The sequence below is a fragment of the Sesamum indicum genome, linkage group LG2 (assembly GCF_000512975.1).
Source record: "Sesamum indicum cultivar Zhongzhi No. 13 linkage group LG2, S_indicum_v1.0, whole genome shotgun sequence".
Taxonomy (NCBI): Eukaryota; Viridiplantae; Streptophyta; class Magnoliopsida; order Lamiales; family Pedaliaceae; genus Sesamum; species Sesamum indicum.
In genome coordinates, this window is record NC_026146.1 from 17523818 (window position 1) to 17544727 (window position 20910).

At 36.3% G+C, this 20910-nt stretch overlaps 2 protein-coding genes across 3 annotated transcripts; one reads left to right on the plus strand and one right to left on the minus strand.

Annotated features, from left to right (window-relative positions):
- On the minus strand, window positions 810–8275 carry LOC105156765 (two-component response regulator ARR5-like). Of its 2 annotated transcripts, XM_020692115.1 has the most exons (6): window positions 7860–8269; window positions 2481–2526; window positions 2249–2325; window positions 2066–2143; window positions 1874–1944; window positions 810–1306 (listed from the first exon to the last, which is right to left on the minus strand). In XM_020692115.1, the coding sequence occupies exons 1-6, from the start codon at window positions 7980–7982 to the stop codon at window positions 1036–1038; spliced, it is 666 nt and encodes a 221-aa protein (XP_020547774.1). In that variant the 5' UTR covers window positions 7983–8269; the 3' UTR covers window positions 810–1035. The 2 variants fall into 2 exon arrangements, with proteins under 2 accessions (XP_020547774.1, XP_020547775.1); XM_020692116.1 differs by lacking the exon at window positions 2066–2143 and having other exon boundaries at window positions 7860–8275.
- LOC105156581 (metalloendoproteinase 2-MMP) lies at window positions 18636–20339 on the plus strand. The gene has a single exon (XM_011072753.2). The coding sequence runs from the start codon at window positions 19069–19071 to the stop codon at window positions 20191–20193; it is 1125 nt and encodes a 374-aa protein (XP_011071055.1). The 5' UTR covers window positions 18636–19068; the 3' UTR covers window positions 20194–20339.

The window sequence follows — 20910 nt, forward strand, 5'->3', positions numbered from 1 at the left end:
TATTGCTGTTACTTTACCCCCACTTGAAGAATAACTCAACGAGGCAAATTTGATCCAGGACGAAAAGTTACATTGCGTGCTGGAAAGTCGAGCACGTTTAGAAGAACTGGATGCTGGATGCAGTAAAACTTGCTGATATGTTGCAGTATTTTCTGCAGTAGGAAAACGTAGATTATACCATGACACTGCCGAGGTCGTTAGATTTTCTACAGGAGATTCAGAGAGCTTAGGATGTAGTTTCACTTATTACAGCAGAGAAACTTGGATCTTCTCATCTCATTCTTGAAAGGAACATTTGTACATTGAATGCTACATCTATTTATGTGCCAACATAGAGCTGTGTATTCAAAAGAAGATTGCATTGCGTTAACGTAGTAGTATTTGATTTCTCCTATAAATGTACATATACACACACTTTTCTTGCAAGTATTGTATGCTTAGCATCTTTGTTCTGGAAATATTTAAAAATTAGTATGAACCTTAGGTGGAGACTGAGTCAGCATTATTTATTTATTTATTTATGTTTCAATATTTTTTAGTATCATTACCGACATAAGCTTTGTTAATTTGTCCAATGTGTTAGCCTGGGGATGGTAAATTTGATACATATGTAAAGCTGCTCGAATGGTACCAATTAGCAACTAGACAGAAAACACAAGTTTTACATAAATAATACTGAAACCCCCAAAGCGAACACATCAGTTATGTTTACTAGTTCATGTCCGAATCAAATATTTCTTTTAGCAGACAAGATTGACATTAAATAAAAGAACCCGTATCCGAATCAAATCTTTCTAAATTCTTACATATTCAACTCCAACCACTGTGTATCTTTCAAGGAAGATAATTAGGTGACAAAGTCAATTTGCAATTCTGCATTCATCTTTTTCTGAGTTTTTAACTTTGTATTGACATTCTATCTATGGGTTTTGAACAACATCAGTAGCGCCAAGAAAAGGAACCTTATAACACCAACATGTTACAACAATCCTATTCTTCGAGCTCATCGTAACCAAGAGAATCAAGAGGCGTAGGTTAAGGAGGGATGGATTGTCTGGAAGACCGAGGCGAAAATGGTAAGGAACTGGATGGTGATGACGGACTTGATAAAGTATCGTCTGGTGATGGTGAGGATGGTGGAGATGGCGACGGTGAAACATCACAAGTTTCTTGTAATTTTCTCTTGTTAAAACCTCTCTCTTGTCTCTGAACCCGACCCTCGCCAAACATATAGTTCTTTAATCGTTTAACATCAGACAACTTTACAGGCTTCACTATAAAATCTTCAGCACCTTCTTCCAGACATCTATATCAAACAAGAAATCAATCAGAGAAATATACAGTATGGAAAAGCTATCAGAAGGAAAAAAAACAGAAACAGATAGATAGTCAGGTATCTGATTTCTTTTGAGCCAAAAACTCATTCAGATTTATCCGCCTCCAGAGAGAATGCCTAGAATTATTATTTATTTTCTTTCGTTTTCCTAATTGAAGAAATAATTGGAAAATAAAACAGCAAGTACAAAAATGAGTAATAACCCCCAGTAGAGACTGGTACGATTCAATTCAACATTTTGTTCGTTCGGGGTCGCATTTCTCTGATTTTAGTTATTATGTTAGTCGTCGATTCAGTGATTATAGTCAGTCATTCGGGAAGGCTAGTTGCATGTAAACTAAGATCAAGCGACAGTCGACCATCCAACTCTGACTAAATCTTCACAACAACAGTACTATGAAGCAAGAACAATGCTTTAGCACATAATTTATGTTTACTTAAAAACAACCATCTTCGGTGCAGGAATCAATCAGGTCTTCCAAGTATATTGAACTTCAATTAGCCGATCAAAGCAATGGGCAGGCAATCAAGATTTACCTGTCAATCCGAGCCAAGACATTTTCAGATGACATGATCACAACCGGTATTTCTCTGAAAGTAGATGAACCCTGTTCAGACCACACAATAATTTGGAAATTCTTTAGCTAATACAATCTTTAAAATTTCATTTCCTCAATCATTTGTAATTACACAGAGTAAGCAAAATTTAGACCACTAATTACAGTTAACCTTGATCTTTTTCAGCAACTCATATCCAGTCATTCCAGGCATGCAATAATCAGTAATTATCAGATCTACCTTTAAACCCTGAAAACCGAATTAACTACTCATCAAGAATTAATCTACACCGGAACATCCTTAAAAAATTAACTAAAAGGAGGGGAAAAGAAAACAGTGGATTACCAAACGTACATGAAATCCAACAGAGGTTTCCTCCTCATCCAATCCAAGAAACTGCAGAGCACTTCTCCCACTATCCACTGCTGTCACTGCAACCTCAAAACTGTTATATTTATACAAATCCATAACCTTCGGAAAGACCAAACGACAACAATAGGAAAAGAAAAAAAAAGATTAAAATCTTCTTACCCTCGTGAAAGTTTTGCAGAAAATTAAGGAAATCATGGGCATTAATTAATCTCACCTTTGCAAGCAGTGATCTTGAGCAATCTCTCAATGACTTTTCTGTCTGTTAAGTTGTGAAGATTGATTTGAAGAAGAAAAGGATAACCTGATTCAACTTAGAATTCCCAAGTTGAGTTGGAGAAGGATAACCCGATTCAAAGTTGAGTTGGAGAAGGATAACCTCATTCAACTTAGAAATCCCAAGTTGAGTTGGAAAAAGGATAAGTCATGGCTATATATACTACTCTTATTAGCATTGTTTTAATAGAGCAAAGTAGAATAGAGTAGAGAGAAAAGAAAGAGTTGAGACGAGGGTGAGTGTTGTCTTTCACGTGTGGTGAAGACTTGCATACAAGTGTGTGTGTGTTGTACTCCTCAATTTTCCTCCTCTTTGAGTATTTTCTCCTGGCTTGGTATCGCCCCCAGACGTAGGATTTATATCCAAACTGGGTTAACAAATTCGTGTGTCTTTTATCGCCTTCATATTCCACCTGTTATCCATCTTAACCCGATCCATTTCCTAACAACTGGTATCAGAGCCTGGTTCAAGGAGTTAAGATGGAGGGAAAGTTTCCAGTCGAACGGTTCAATGGTTCCGACTTTGGGTTTTGGCGTATGCAGATGGAGGCCTACCTGTACGGGAAGGACCTGTACGAACCACTTGCAGAGAAGTCCGAGAAGACGAGTGATGAAGAATGGAAGGTGCTCGATCGAAAGGCGATGAGCGCAATAATCCTGTCGCTCTCTCGGAATGTCGCCTATCATGTGAAGGGAGCAAAGAGCACGAAGGAAGTTCTACAGACTCTTGCCGATATGTACGAGAAACCCTCAGCAATGAACAAGGTTATGCTGATGAAAAAACTATTCAGGTTGCAGATGGAGGAGAGGAAGTCGGTGGCCGATCACCTCAATGACTTCAACCAACTCACGACACAGCTGGCGTCTGTGGATATCGTGTTTGACGATGAGGTAAAAGCGTTAATTTTGCTTTCATCTTTACCTGACAGTTGGGATGTGGTTGTTACTTCAGTGAGCACTTCGTCTGGGAAGGAGAAGATGAAGTTCGACAACATCAGGGACATGATGTTGAACGAGGAAACCCGTAGAAAGCAAACGGGTGGATCATCTGGCTCTGCGCTACATACAGAGTCCAGAGGGAGACCTGACACACGGGGTAAATACCGTGGAAGGTCCAGGTCAAGGTCCAGGGGGAAGAACAAGGGCAAGAAGGAGATGGTGTGCTGGAACTGCGAGAAGCCCGGACACATGAAAAGCGAATGTCGGGCGCCAAAGAAGGAAAAGGAGGGCCGAACAGCGAATGCCGCGACGGAGGAGATCACGGATGCACTCTTGTTGAGTGTGAGCAGTTCTTCCGATGATTGGGTTGTGGATTCAGGGGCCTCATTCCACTCATGCAGCAACAAAGACATCATGGAGCCATACACCTCAGGTGATTTTGGCTTAGTTTATCTTGCAGATAACAAACCCCTCAAGATTGTAGGAAAGGGAGATGTGCGGATCAAATCAACGAATGGGTCATGCTGGACCCTACATGATGTGAGACACATACCAGGACTGAAAAGGAACTTGATCTCAGTCGGACAGCTGGATAGTGATGGATTCCACACGACGTTTGGAGACGCGAAGTGGAAGATCAGTCGGGGAGCAATGACTTTGGCTCGAGGACTAAAGTCGGGAACGCTCTACATGGCGGGAGGATCCAGTTTAAACATTCCCTTTGCAGGAACTGTATCGCAGGCTAACCTGTGGCACAATCGCTTGGGCCACATGAGCGAGAAAGGAATGAACGTGCTGAAGTCGAAAGGACGGTTGCCCGAGTTAAAATCGGTGGAGGTGGGTCATTGTGAACACTGCGTGTTCGGAAAGCAGAAGCGGGTGAGCTTCTTGACCACAGGAAGAACTCCGAGGAAAGAAAAGTTGGAGCTTGTTCACACCGATTTGTGGGGGCCAGCACCAGTGTCATCTCTTGGTGGATCAACGTACTACATGACATTCGTCGATGATTCCACTAGAAAGGTATGGGTGTATTTCTTAAAAAGAAAATCTGATGCCTTTGATACATTCAGGAGATGGAGGGCACTAGTGGAAAATGAGACAGGTCTACAAGTGAAATGTCTCAGATCGGATAACGGTGGCGAGTACAACAGTGAAGGTATCAAGAATTACTGCGCCGACCATGGAATCCGAATGCAGAAAACAATCCCGGGGACACCTCAGCAAAATGGCGTTGCTGAGAGGATGAACAGAACACTGAATGAGCGTGCGAGATGCATGCGATTGAAGAGCGGACTACCAAAGATGTTTTGGGCAGATGCAGTCAACACGGCTGCTTTCTTGATCAATCGAGGGCCTTCTGTCCCGTTGAACAACAGGATACCAGAAGAGGTATGGAGTGGTAAGAAAGTGGATCTTTCTTTCTTACGTACGTTTGGTTGTTCAGCCTATATTTTGAACGATGATCGGACTAAGCTGGATGCTAAGTCGATTAAATGTACATTCATTGGGTATGGGACTGACGAATTTGGGTATAGATTCTGGGATGATCAAAACCGGAAAATAATTCGTAGTAGGAATGTTATATTCAATGAGGATGTAATGTACAACGACAGGAAGGTAAGCCCGGACGATGACAAGAAGGAAAGGGAATTTGTTGATCTCGATATTTCAAATTCCGGGATCATGAGACCAGCAGATACGGATTCAGTGGGAGTTCAGACGGACGAAACCGAACAAACGGAGATAGAGCCAGAACCAGTATCGGAGGAACCGATTACTGAAAGCAGCACACCCTTGGCACTGGGTCGAGAACCGAGGCTGAGAAGGGCCCCAGATAGGTACTCCCCCTCTCTTTATTACTTGCTTTTGTCTGATTGTGGAGAACCCGAATGTTACGCAGAGGCAGTCAATGATGTCCACAAGAGCAAGTGGGAGCTTGCGATGAACGACGAGATGAACTCGTTGAAGAAAAACAACACATGGGAATTGTGTCAGCTCCCAAAAGGAAAGAAGGCCCTACAGAACAGATGGGTCTATCGGGTTAAGGAAGAATCAGACGGGAAGAAGCGGTACAAGGCAAGACTCGTAGTAAAGGGATTCCAACAAAGATACGGTATTGACTTTACTGATGTTTTTACACCTGTTGTCAAGTTAACTACTATTCGTCTTGTGTTGAGCATGGTAGCGGCAGAGAACTTGGAGTTACAACAGATGGATGTAAAGACAGCCTTCCTACACGGGGATCTTGAGGAGGAGATATACATGGTACAACCAGAGGGGTATAATGGAGATGATCAGCAGGTGTGTCGCCTGAAGAAAAGCCTGTATGGATTGAAACAGGCTCCGCGGCAGTGGTACAGGAAGTTTGACAACTTCATGCTAGAGATAGGTTTCTCTAGATGCAATGCTGATCATTGCTGCTACGTGAAGAGGTTCGATGAGTTTTTTATCATTCTACTCCTGTATGTTGATGACATGTTGATAGCAGGATCAAATGTCAAGGAGATCAATAGGCTCAAGGATCAGTTATCGAGGAAGTTTGACATGAAAGATCTTGGCGAAGCAAGACAGATATTGGGCATGAAAATCACAAGGGACAAAGGTATTGGTAAATTATGGTTATCTCAATCTGATTATATTGAGAAGGTATTATGCAGATTCAAGATGGAAAATGCAAAACCGGTTGGAACGCCATTGGGAAATCAGTTCAAACTATCCAACAGTGATTCGCCCCAGACTGACTCCGAACGTGCAAAGATGAGAGTCACACCGTATGCCTCAGCAATTGGGAGCCTGATGTATGCTATGATCTGTACTCGACCGGATATAGCACATGCAGTGGGAGTAGTTAGCCGTTTTATGGGCAATCCAGGAGTGATGCACTGGGAAGCTGTGAAATGGATTCTTAGGTACCTGAGGGGTACTAAGGACCGAGCATTGGTGTTTGGTAAGGGCAAGCTTACCTTGTTTGGGTTTGTTGACGCTGATTTTGCAGGGAGTGACTATGACAAAAGGAGGAGCACTACAGGGTACGTGTTCACATATGGCGGTACAGCCGTATCCTGGGTCTCAAAGTTGCAGAAGGTTGTCACACTGTCCACGACGGAAGCTGAGTACGTGGCAGTTACTGAGGCAGCTAAGGAGCTCATTTGGCTGCAACACTTGTTGGGTGAATTAGGGAAACCTCCGGCAGATGTGATTCTTCATAGCGATAGCCAGAGTGCGATTCATCTGGCAAAGAATCCCGCGTTCCATTCGCGGACAAAGCACATCGAGATCAAGTAGCATTTCATCCGACAACTTCTGGAGAAGAAGGCACTGCAGCTGGAGAAGATTCAAGGAGAAAAGAATCCTGCGGACATGCTGACCAAGGCGGTTGCGATGGCGAAGTTGAAGCTGTGTACGGCTTCGACTGGCCTTGATGACTAGAGTGGACAAACCCGGCGGTACCAAGAAAGAAGTGGAGAAAAGCTAATCAATCTTCAAGTGGGAGATTGTTAAGTTGTGAAGATTGATTTGAAGAAGAAAAGGATAACCTGATTCAACTTAGAATTCCCAAGTTGAGTTGGAGAAGGATAACCCGATTCAAAGTTGAGTTGGAGAAGGATAACCTCATTCAACTTAGAAATCCCAAGTTGAGTTAAGGATAGGATAAGTCATGGCTATATATACTACTCTTATTAGCATTGTTTTAATAGAGCAAAGTAGAATAGAGTAGAGAGAAAAGATTGAGACGAGTCCCGCGTTCCATTCGCGGACAAAGCACATCGAGATCAAGTACCATTTCATCCGACAACTTCTGGAGAAGAAGGCACTGCAGCTGGAGAAGATCCAAGGAGAAAAGAATCCTGCGGACATGCTGACCAAGGCGGTTGCGATGGAGAAGTTGAAGCTGTGTACGGCTTCGACTGGCCTTGATGACTAGAGTGGACAAACCCGGCGGTACCAAGAAAGAAGTGGAGAAAAGCTAATCAATCCTCAAGTGGGAGATTGTTAAGTTGTGAAGATTGATTTGAAGAAGAAAAGGATAACCTGATTCAACTTAGAATTCCCAAGTTGAGTTGGAAAAAGGATAAGTCATGGCTATATATACTACTCTTATTAGCATTGTTTCATAGAGCAAAGTAGAATAGAGTAGAGAGAAAAGAAAGAGTTGAGACGAGGGTGAGTGTTGTCTTTCACGTGTGGTGAAGACTTGCATACAAGTGTGTGTGTGTTGTACTCCTCAATTTTCCTCCTCTTTGAGTGTTTTCTCCTGGCTTGGTATCGCCCCCAGACGTAGGATTTATATCCAAACTGGGTTAACAAATTCGTGTGTCTTTTATCGCCTTCATATTCCACCTGTTATCCATCTTAACCCGATCCATTTCCTAACACTGTCAACAAGACTATCATCCACGGCAAGAACATGAACTTCATGAGAATCAATACAGGCGGAGAACTCATCCGTGTCTTCACTCTTCTCCAATCTCCTCAATCTTGAAAAGACACCATTTTTCGCCATTTTCAAGAAATCTCAACAGTCCAGATGAAGAATAATAAACTTCACAAATTTAACAGAGAATGTTCAGCTCATCATACACACATGAGAGAGAGAGAGAGAGAGAGAGGTGTATTGTGGATGTATAGAGAAAATTATGGTGAATATTTCGGTATGAAAATAAGTATGACAGGACACGTCTTTTTCTTTCTTTTCACTTATACTCTTTCTCTCACTCACATCCCATCCCATCCCATCGTAGTAGGAGGAGTAATATGCAAGAAAAAGTCTAAATCAAATCTGGTGAAATCTATTTTTTAGTGTAGACAAAGCAGACTGCTCAGATTCTGAAATCCACTCTCTAGCTCATCCGATTTTCCATATCCCTCCATACTTTTTTATATTGTTCTATGCTACTGCTGGATTTTCACTAACGGTGGCTCAACTGTTAACTCCCCCGTCAAGATCCATGTGGAGTAAAATTTCTGACCCTGCTGATGATGCCGTTACAGAGTTTAATGAAACACTGGAATTTGCCGGGAATAGTTGCTACATGGTATTTGTGTACTCGGGTGGGTTGGCATCTAGACTGAGTAGACTCTTGGCATTTCTTGTACAACTAATAATTGTACTTTGTGCTTCAAATGATGGACGGCTTCATTATTTGGACAATTTAAAGCACGCACGAAAATTGAGGAAAACTCATTAATTTTTTATTTTATGCGTTTCTTGTTCAAACTTTTCTTCAAATCTTATTAATGATCTTCATTAATTTCAGAATCTTTATAGATTGAAGCTAAAGATTTTTCTAAAATGATAAGTCGCATCCCATTTAACCTTTGTGGATCTTACTAGGTACTATAGATTTTGTTTTGTACGAGAGAAAAAAAAAAAAAAATTAATCTGTGTCCGTGTCTGTGTCTCATCGGAATAGTATTATTTCTGTTGAAACAAATCTAGTAGTGGTACTCCCTTTGTTTATTGCCTTTTCAAGTACGAGAGAATTAAATGAGTAGGCGGTTGAGGGTGGCGGTGCGGCGGCATTGCTCCCAATTTAATTTACTTAGGAGGGTTTTAGGCCTATCGCATGCCCAAATCTTGAGAATAGGGGCGGCTTCTCCGCTCCCATAGCTTTTCTACTATACCACCCTTAATTGTGCACAATTTATCTCTGAAACCAGAAATTTTTATTCTACAAAACTCCATTTTACCCTTTTATTCCCACAAGAAAGTTAAAAACTAACTATATTTTAAAAATAAATAAAAAACTTCAATTTTTACCCTTTATATTTTTCTGAAAAGCTTAAAATCATCATGTATTTTGAAAACAAGCAAAAAATTTCTTGTATTTTGTAAAAATCAACGCGAACCCCCTTTTTCGTTAGACACGAGTGAAAGGTGTAGAAAATGCTTTAGTGGTGCAGTTTGGGGGTGTTTTGACGTCCTTACAAAATCTAAATGATATGGACGCATTGCGTATTGCCAGGATGGACTTGGACGATCGCAACCATAGTTGTCCAGGTCTCCTCTTTGAGATGGTCGTCGCCATCGCCAAGATTGAGGGCGACGCTATAGTTGTTCCTTTGTCCTGTGCAGCAGGGGTGGGAAGATGGAGGGTGGGGTTTATTTGATTTAATTTATTTTTAAAATAATATTTTTTTTTATTTTATTATATTTGTATATATTTAAAATTGATTAAATCTAAGCCTTTCATTTTTTATAAATTTAAAATCTAATGGTTGAAATTAATTATTTAGATCGATGATTTTTATGCATTCAAAAAAAATCCAACAGTCATTAAAATAAAAACATAATACATAATAGGTAAAGGCATAAGGGTCATTAGATAAAAGAATTAACGCCATTAGGTGAATTTAATGAAGACAAGCGAGTTATGTTTTAAAAAAATAGAGGGGTTTGGCCTATTCTTAAACTACAAGAGAATTTTTAGCTGAATTTTTAAAACATGAGAGAATTTTATACTATTTGGCCATAAAAAAACTCCATTACTTTCGAAAATCCTCCACGAAAAACCTAAGAGTGTGTTTGGTGGGGTGAAAAGTGGAAGTAAAAATGAATGTATAAGAGATAGCTTGGTATTTGGTTAGGAGTAAGAGATGGAGGTAAAGTAAAACTTGATGTATATGAAACCTCTATGGAGTCCAACTTTGTTTCTGTTCGAAATTGAGCAAAAAACTGGAAGTATAATGCAAAAAAGACAAAAAAAAAATACTATTTTTATTTTTATTTACTCTTTTACCCACATATATATATATAAAATTTTTCTCTAATTCTTTTCTCCTTCCTACTGATAATACTGTATACAATTACCAGAAAAAAGATAACAAAATTGCTCGAGATGCATGCCTTCTTTGCATTGCCTTCTTCAATGTGTTTGGAGATGATATACAATGTGATTTTTGGTACCAACAAAGGCGTTGATGTATAACTTTAAATTTAAAATCAAATTTTTTGCTGGTCAATGAAAATTTTCACAGGAGAGTCGAACTTAATACATTTTTTATTTTTTAATATATAAAGTAGCAACAGCCTGTGCACATTTTTCATAATGTGCATCAAGATACGGTTTTCATACGGATGTCTATGTTTAATTAAGGTCGGGCAGAAACAGAATGATGGTGGACATATACGTATTTATATGCATGATATTGCTGCCCTCCATAGGGTAACTTCCTGTTTCTCTGCCCCACACCCTACGCTAAAAATCCAATCGCTGTCGAATGGGAATCACCTCTGCCCATTGGTGAACTGCTGTGACCCTTCAACTCCAACTTAAAATACATCAATCAATCGTGTCATTCATCTATGATTTAATTATATAATAAATATAAATTTATTATGTAATTAACTCGATTCAATTATATTTAAAAAGGTATTTGACTAAATTTATAAACTCATTAAAATATTTTATAAGATGTTTAAAGCTTATAAACTAAAAAAAAAATATTTAGCAATTTTTCTTAAAAGAGCTTATAAGATTTCAAAATAAAATATTTTAGATTTTATAATTTCTAATTTTTTTTAAAAGATATTTTAAACTCTATAAGATTAATATATAATTAGATAAAATATCTTTACACACAACCACATTATCTTTCTCTCTCTCTCTCTCTCTCTCACACACACACACACACACACACTCTAGATATTAAAAAGCTTTATTTTTTTATATTTAAAAAAGAAAAAATACTTCATTATTTAATAATAAAATATTATACATAGTTAACATAAAAAAATTACTATTCAAATATTATTTATTAAAAAAATATATTATTCAAGATATTATAAATTTTACAACTAAAAATAGTCATTGATAAAGAAAATATCAATTACATATCTATACTAATATTCGACTAGCAAATATTTTAGGTAATAATTCATTTTTTTATTTTTTTGAAAAAAATTAATTCTTATTTGGAGTTAAACTAAGGTGAACTATTTATAAAATATTTTAAAATATTTAAATATATAAAATATGTTAATAAATAACAACTTATATGATTTTAATGGTATTGTATATATGTTCTTTTTGGTCATTTTACCAATAAAAGACTTTATTATGCCATACACTCTAAATCTTATAAGATATTTTAACATTTTATAAGTTTCAACATCTTATTTTATCCAAATACTTTAGGAGCTTATTTTTAAAATAAGATCAAACATTTTATAAGATGAAGGAGCTTATAAAATATTTTAAAAAAACTTAGCCAAACACCCTCTTAATTTGAATACAAATTTTCCTACAATCAATGATTTTTTATCTTGCGTTAGTATATTTTTTAAGTTGGTATAAGTTAGACATGCTTTTTATGCTCTTCTCTACTTTTCACAATCAATATATACATAAATTTAATTTTTATATATATGCATCGATCATACTGAGCTCCGTTATTCATGAGGGACAATGGCATTGGCCATTGATTACAGATATGGAGTACATGGAGATTATACATACCTTGCCCAGGATTTATGGGGATGATGACCGCATTGTATGGAGGTATACTAGTGGGAAGCTCACGACCCACGACATTTATCGACTAATGAGCCCATCGGGACCGAAATTAGACTGGACTTCACTACTTTCGGGCTCTTTGAAGATACTGTGGCATATGTTCGTATTGTGGCTTGCTATTCTGGAGAAATTATCCACTACAGATAAATCTTGGTTATCCCACCTTGGGAATTGTGTGCTCTGTCAAGATGGTATGATGGAATCACACAACCACCTATTCTTCGGGTGTAGGTATAGCAGAGATTGCCCTTTTTTTTGTATGGCAAATGGCTCGGTTCTCTTGGCCCAATAGGGAATGGGCAAGGAATATTCACTGGGGTTCGAGGAAGTGGCATGGAAAGCACATCATCAACATAGCCTATCGCGCAGTACTTGGCTCGTGCGTTTATCATTTATGTAGGGAGCAGAATTTGAGGAGATTTGAACACGAGGAAAGACACCCGAGGATTGTGGCTCACTTAATTGTGGAGGATGTCCGAATGCGTATACTAAGTGTTAAGTTAACTAGCTCGGTCAATACATGTACATTGCATAGACTTTGACGTATCCCTTGGCCTGTCGAGGATACCATATGATAGGGATACGTGTTGTACTATGCCTTTTCTTCTATTAATGAAAATTGCATTTTTTCAAATTTTTTTTTAAAAAAAATTATACATAAACTTCAAAAAAATATATTAACCCTTCCAATTCTTTTTTTTTTTTTTTGGAGTAAGAGAGATAAATTATTATTAATTGAAATAAATTAATTACAATTATTTTTATTGGATATCAATATCTAACAAAAACTATTACAACAATCGTATTTTGATCAATAATATCAAATAAAGTAAAACTAACCAACATCTACTAATCAATAGAGAAAACGTTACACTCAATTTCGTCAACTGAACAAGACAATTGATTAACCCTCCCAATTCCTTTAATTGCTAAAAGATAATGTGGCAATGCAAAGGCAACATGTAAGTATAATTTTAGGATTTGTGACTCCCGGTTGGTATGGTATTTTTAGTTTATGGTCCCAATCCCGTGAAGACATCAAGTGGGAGTGGGTGAAGTAAAGGAATTTTGGGGAGAGTAAAGGATAAGCCACGCTCAAAAGTTGATAGGAAAATGTCTTAAAAGACCAAAATACCCCCTCTCTTTAATACTCTTAAAAGATTCACTCTCCCGACACAAAATTGCATAGAGACTACAAAATAACTACTTCAAACTTTATTAAATCCTATACCAAAAAAAACAAAGAGTTGTTCAAATTGATGAATAGAGTAGGAAATTAAAAGCAGGAGGAAAGATATATTAATAAAACCAAAATTTCTTGATTAAATAGAAAAAAGATGTCAAAAATACCCAATGAAATTACAGCATAATTCCCCTAATCAAGACGAACCAAATAACGCAAGGAAGAATGTGAAATAATGAGTAAGGAAAATAGTCTCACATTAATTGGGGTAAAAATTTGATTTATTTCTTGTGGAAGAGTTTGGTGTTGTTGTACTTGAGTTTAATCCAGTTGACGCCGATGGACGCGCCTTCTTTGACTTTCTTGGCGGCTACCTTGGTTTTCTCGAAGCCCACCGCAGCCACCACCTTGGTTTTCTCGACGCCGGCGGAGGCCACCTCCTTAGTCCGCCCGAACTTCTCGCTTACTTTCTTCGACAGCTTGGGGTTTCCGTTCGACGCCATTGATTTTGCTCAGCAAGGGAGAGGATTTATCGACGGTATGCTTTTTGAGTTGAGAGAGAGAAAAGATAAGAGAAGGGGCTCTGGATTAGGTCTCCGGGTTATGTTTAATTGGGAGTTCCCTCTTTATATATGCAGACAGAGAGAGAGAGAGAGAGAGAGAGGGGTTGGCACGAAGTTTTCCGTCCGTGCGCACCTCAACTTACGATAACTATAGTTGAGATTAATTATAATTCTTGAGTTTTTTGTTTTCTATTTAAAATTATAATAAAATAATATTAAGTAAAAAAAATATTTTTTCACGTTAAATGGTATAAATACCAACAAATCTGATAAGAGTTGAACTGATGACTTAAACCTATTCATAAGATCCCAATTTTAACTATTAGAGTAAAACATCATTGGAATAATATAATCATATCATAAATTATTAATTGATGAAACTTTTATGGAATATACTTAAATTTGAATAAATATGTTCGTAATTATAATTATAAGTTTGAATGAGATCAACAGCCGCCTGAGGGGGAAAAATACCGTTGCACTGTTCAATTAATGTTGTAATTTGAACTCTTTATTCTTGATGATTGAGAAGTAGGTATTAAGACAACACAAACACACCCCTGCCAAATAGGGAAATTGTTAAAATATTTATATGTGTTAATTAAATATTTTTAAAAAATTCTATAATCATAAATCCTACAAAAAAAATATCATTCTCTGTAATATAATATATATATATATATATATTCGATTAAAAAAATCAAAATTTCAGTTACTCAAGGACTAAATTTCATCAATTTTAAAATTTAATGGATTTATAAAAATGGGCATAATTATCGGAATAAAATTAATATTGAGCATATTTAACGGGATAAAAAAATAATCTTTTCTATATAAAATTTTAATTTTATGTATTTTATATATATTAGTAAATATATTTTAATATACCGAGGTTGACCAAGAGGAGCATTTTAGTCATTGTTCCTAAAAAATAAGTTGAAGTTGATCAGAGGACAATGTGAGTCATTGTTTCTAATATAAAGGTAATTTTTAATGTTTAAATTTTTACAAAGAATTTTTTTATATTTTTCCATATCACGGGAGTCAAAATGAATTTAACTTGCTCTAAATATACCAATTTGTGGTAGTTTCTGGTTAATATAATATGTAGGGGTCATAATTCAACAACAATTAATTCTACCTTTTGTTAGAGATTGGTTGACTCAAATACGAAAAATGAGGAGGTAATTAATTAATTAAACAGAGGAAGACTATAATTAAAATAAAGAAACTGGATTAAACACTGTAGGTTTACATACTTTATAAGCATATACAAAGACAATCTAATGAATGCAGTGTCCTATATCAATATGTACGACACATTATGACTCAAATACAAGTAGATGAAACCACACCTACGTAGGTTTCATCAATATTTGCAAACAAAAATAATAAGGGTGAAGAGCAATTTACGTTCATATGATATTGAGAATGAGCAAATTACTTCTCTATGAAAAATAAATAACAATTTACCCTCCTGTATTTTAAAAAATAAAGCAATTTATTTCCTTAGATAGAGAGGTAAATTGCTTCATTTTTTCAAGCATAGATTTTGAAAAATACATAAGGATAAATTATTATTTTATTTTTTATAAAAATTTGCAATTTACCCAAAATAATAGCTATATAGAAAACTAATTAAAGGAGAAATAATTAAATAGAGCAGAGGATCTAGTGGTTGTTTGTTGTGTTCCGATACTTGTGTTTGATCCAGTGGATTGCGGCGGTGGCTCCGGCCTTCACCTTCCTAACGCCGGTGGAGGCTGCGGTCTTGTTCTTGTCGGAGAATTTGGAAGATGGAGTTGTATGGGTGGGGTAGGTGTAGAGTGGCTCAGGATCCCATTGATCAGCCCATGAGCTTTCATAAGAAGATACATTATAATTATTGGAAGAAGCCATAGTTAATGATCAAAACCCAGAGAGAGAGAGAGAGAGAGGGGTTGTATATGCATTTGGTGGGGAGATATGTGATTTAAGGAAGGTTTATATATATAGTTTTTGAGATAATTAAGTGTAGACTGTCAAAGATGCTGATATATGGATGGCGCTAACCTAACCTACTTTCCAACCATTCTACCTCTTTTCATTCTCTTCTCTTCTATTATTTAATTTTATTCTTCATTTTTAATTAATTTATTTAAGGCATGCATCCACAAAACTCAAATTTCTTGTTTTTGGTCAATTTGCTCCTCCTCTTATCATATACCATCATATTTATTCACCTAAAATATATAATATTCTTTTGAATTAATTCAAAAAAATAATAATAATAATAAAGTCATTCATGTATGAACCATTTTAATTTAGAATTATTCATCGAGGGAGGAATGATGATGTCTTATTAACTTAATGGTTAAGACTGAGATTCCACTAACAAATTCGATATCATGTGCTCAACATTAATATATGATAGTGGTACCTAACATAAAATCCTTTAAGACAGGCAGTTATCCTAAGTCTTCAAAATTCTGAGCCACGTAGATGGTTTGTATCCTCCATTTTGTATTGTACGTACGTCCAATTTTGCACTCAAATTAAGTCGGTTTGGGAGTTAAAAATCAATTGGTTTGCTCAGGGACTAATTATTTGATGATTATATCACACTACTTCAAAAATAATAAATTATCATACCCAATAGATTCTTTATCCGAGAGATTTGAGATGCTTTTTTCTAATTTTTAATAAGAGGAATGTTCGGAGCTTATAAATTCTTTGAAATATTTTATAAATTGCTTGAGAGCTTATAAGATCATAAAATAAGATATTTTAAATTTTATAAGCTCTTTAGAAAAAAAAGTTAACTTCACCCAACTTTTTTTAAAAATATCCTATAAGCTCTTTAATCATAATATCCAACAAATAAAAATACACTCATAATTCTGTTAGTATTTCACTTTTACCCTTCATACAATTGAATTTTCCCCCAAACAAAATTATTTATTTATATAATTTGAAATTCTAATAGTTTGATAGCTTTTGAATCATTGTTACAGTATTAAAAGTTCATTATGCCAATATACTTTAATATTTTATAAGCTTTAGCATCTCATTTATTGAAGTAGTTTAAGATTTTATTTTTAAAATAATATTAAATATTTTTAAGCTATTAAAATATATTATAAGATGTTTCAAATAAATTTATAGTCAAACACCCTCTAATTAATTACTATCATTTTGTTTGTAATAACTTGTAGAATATATCTATTTGTTAAAAAAAAAAAGAAAGAGATAATTTTACTCCTATCTCCTAAAATTTGATATAATTACACATAAACTCTACATGGTTTGAAAAATTACATCTAGCACCCCTAAGGTTTGCTCCCGTCTAACAAATAAATCGCTCTGCTAGTCAAAATTTCTCGAATTTGCTAATATTAATAAAAAAATTAAAATACATATATTAATCCTTAATTGACTTATTACCAACTTATTGGAGGCCAAACAAATCTTTTTATGATCAAATTACCCTCATACGTATTCATATACTAATGTATGTGATGGGGTATATCTTCATCGTTATAAAAATAGTTTAATTAAAAAAAATATTATTTAACTTGCAATCAGTCGGTAATTAGTCAATCGGGGTAAATATCAATTTTTTTTTGTTAATATAAAAAATGCAATGAATTTTGACTAATAAATGAACTTATTTATTTAACGAAGCAAATATCAAGAATATAAATATAATTTTTCAAACTATTGGAGATTTATGTGTAATAATAGCAATAGAAGAGGAGCGTAATTATCAAAAAAAAAAAAAAAAAGAAAAGAAAATTCATTTGATAGACAAGAAGGCTTTATTAGTCTTTTGGTGGTCGACTAGGATTAAGGCAACAAATGGCCTACAACCGGCCGGGACCGAGGCGTCGTTAATTATCAAATGTAGAGTCAAAACATCCTTCCTGGAAACTGATTCACAAGCATTTATTGCCGGCGACTTCTCTTCCATTCTTAACGCTTCTTTAGATATTTTATTTCACCCTTCATTGTTCCAAAATCTTTAAGACGTTCATTTCCATCAGACAAAATGCTAATAAAGGAATAATGAATATGAAATTTTTTTACTCAAACTAAATTTTGTTGAATTAAAATAATTATAGAATAAATGTGATACACTTGTAATGTGATTGATTACTTTTCATAAATTATACACCAATCACATGATAAATATATTGCACCTATCATATAATTCATTCAGGTCTGACCAAATTTAATTTGAATTAGAATTTTCTAAGGAATACAAGAACCAAACTACAAGCTAAAATTTAAATACAACACACGGAATAATAATACATATGTTACATTAAAGATTGACGCACAATAAGATAATTGAAACACATATTACTCTAGAAACTAACACACAATACCTGATGCACTTTGTGACTCGATCGGTGCCTCATTGTGCGAGGTTTCATCCGTTCTGACTTCATATGAACCTCACGTTTGTTCTGAAAAGACGTCTCGCTCTTCGTCTGCAACCAATTTGAAAGTCTTGCGGATATCATTAGCACATGAATAATTGAGACACGGGTTATATTAGAGACTGATGCACAGTAGAACAAAGGAGGATTAGGACATGGCAAAGTTTTATTAAAAGAAAACACGTTAACAATATACATTTTGGACCATCCAGAGATTTTTAACTAGCTATGCACTAGATTCAGTTCTAGTGCTGGTTCATCCGGGTTTGGGAGGTACCTCCCTTTAGTTCCTGAAAAAACTCTTACTCAAGCACTTTTTTTGTATCCTTTTCTGTAAACTTGGTATTCTCTTCACACCTTTAGCAGCTTTCTGAACTTGTGTGGTTTTCTGGGCTCATAAGTGATCCCAAGATTTATATTGTAAAAACGCTGATTTTTTATGTTACTTGAGAGAAAATCAAAATTTAAGGGCAGAAACTTAACTGGAATCTGGACTTAATAATATTAATCGTGCAGCTTATGAGACAAACAGAGTCCTTCATGGGAGATTAAAAAGTAGGAAACAAGTGGGTAGTGTTGGAGCCAGTTGACTTGGTACATCATACACCTCGTAACTAAATAGGAACTAATCGAACATTTGCAAATGGAAACAATAAACTTGCAAAATAAATAAGAAGAAATTACTCCGGGAAGAGAAGTGGTGAAGAACTTGCCAGGAATCATTCTTAGATCCATCTGTCATATGCTTAAAAGGGCGACCAAGTCTTGATTCTTGACCAAACACTTCAATCCAACCAAGTTGTTGTACTATGCTGCAGGAAACAAAAGACAAATTCAACCCTCATTAGAAACTTCACCCACTTTAATTCATCTCCAATTCATTCATCTCTCTCACTCCCAAGTTGCAATGAGACTCCCACTACGCCTAATATTCTCCATACCTCTACTCATTATTTTGATTAATCCAACTCCTACTTCTGCTCATTTTTTCCCCAACATCACTGCAATCCCATCTTCGTTAATTCCCAACACCACAATCTGGGCCGCTTTCAGCAACCTCGTCGGCTGCAAAAAGGGTCAGAAAGCCGACGGCTTACCTAAACTCAAGGAGTATTTCCAGTACTTCGGTTACCTCAATACTTCTTACTCAGATTTCTCCGATGAATTTGATGACTCCCTGGAAATTGCCGTCAAAACCTATCAGCTCAACTTCAACCTCAATGCCACCGGCCAAATCGACGCAGAGACTATAAAGCGTATCGTAGTACCTCGATGCGGCAACCCGGATATCGTCAACGGAACTTCCGCCATGCATCCAGGCAAACCCAGTGCCAACTCTACGATTCACACGGTGGCGCATTACTCCTTCTTCCCCAACAGGCCCCGCTGGCCACCGAGCAAGAGTCAACTCACCTACGCGTTCTTGCCGGAGAACCAGCTCTCCGATGTGGTCAAGACCGTGTTCTCACGGGCGTTCGAGCGTTGGTCCGAGGTAACGACATTGACTTTCACGGAGATCTCGTCTTTCAATAGAGCGGATATTAGGATCGGGTTCTTCAGCCGGGAGCACGGGGACGGCGAGCCATTCGACGGGGTTTTGGGTACTTTGGCGCACGCGTTTTCTCCGCCGACAGGCAGGTGCCATTTCGACGGGGAGGAGAACTGGGTGATTGACGGCGACTTTCTGAATGGCGCACCGTTGTCGGCTGTGGATTTGGAATCGGTCGCGGTTCACGAAATCGGGCACATACTTGGGTTGGGTCATAGTTCGGTTGAGGAGGCGATCATGTACCCGAGTATTTCTTCGGGTACCCGAAAAGTTGAGCTTGCGGATGACGATATCATGGGGATCCAAGAACTTTACGGGTCAAACCCAAATTATAACGGGTCGGTCTCAAGTTTGACTCCGACAGGGGAGAGGGAAACGAGCGGGGCCAGTCGCGTGGACTATTGGTTATGGGAACGTGGAGTCTTATTGGTTGTTGGATTTATTAACCTCAGCATTATTATTCATTTAGATTTTTTCACATAATTTGTTCTTTAACTCTTTCTTTCTTCTTTTTCTGATTGATGGACATTTTTATTTCCCAATTATGTGGCAGTTTTCTTTACTACCTATCGGACTTTGATTTATCTTCAGCTTTGTTAGATTATATATTTTATCAATATTTATGTCACTTATGATGATATCATATAGTTTCACTTTTAAATAATATTTTTCAATTTCAAAAATAATATATATGAATGAATAATTGTGATTTCCATGTGTGACAGGACTGTCGGATACAAAATTAGCCCACTTTCTATCTTATTTTGATTTTGGTCATTCATCCAAGCAATACCACATGATTTCATACGTGGGCAATTTGCCAGATGATATATCCCAGGTCCATCAATTGTGGATCGTAGGCCCAAACTGTTTTGGATAAGCGTTTTCGGCACTTTATCAGCAAACAACTACGCTTTTAACTCTATTCTAGAGTTAAACAAGCTACTTTTATTTTTATTTTTTATTGAAATATTTACATCGTCTTTTCACAAAATTAATATAGTAATATAACTTTTTTTTAATTTTAAAAAATTATATTTGATACCCTTAACATGATTTTGTCTAATAAATAGACCATTCAATTAGTCAAAATTACCAATAGATTTTCATCCACCCTTTTTTTGATAATATTAATAAATTCGGTGAATTTTGATTAAGGGAGAGATCTATTTGTTAGACAAAAATAGACGTTGTGAGGTA

Coding starts and splice junctions, on each gene's coding strand:
- LOC105156765 (XM_020692115.1), bottom strand. CDS start 7,982: ATGGCGAAAAATGGTGTCTTTTCAAGATTGAGGAGATTGGAGAAGAGT. Junction 2,527..7,859: donor CCGTGGATGATAGTCTTGTT/GACAGTGTTAGG, acceptor CACAACTTAACA/GACAGAAAAGTCATTGAGAG. Junction 1,945..2,065: donor AGTTGCTGAAAAAGATCAAG/GTTAACTGTAAT, acceptor TGGTCTGAACAG/GGTTCATCTACTTTCAGAGA.
- LOC105156581 (XM_011072753.2), top strand. CDS start 19,069: ATGAGACTCCCACTACGCCTAATATTCTCCATACCTCTACTCATTATT.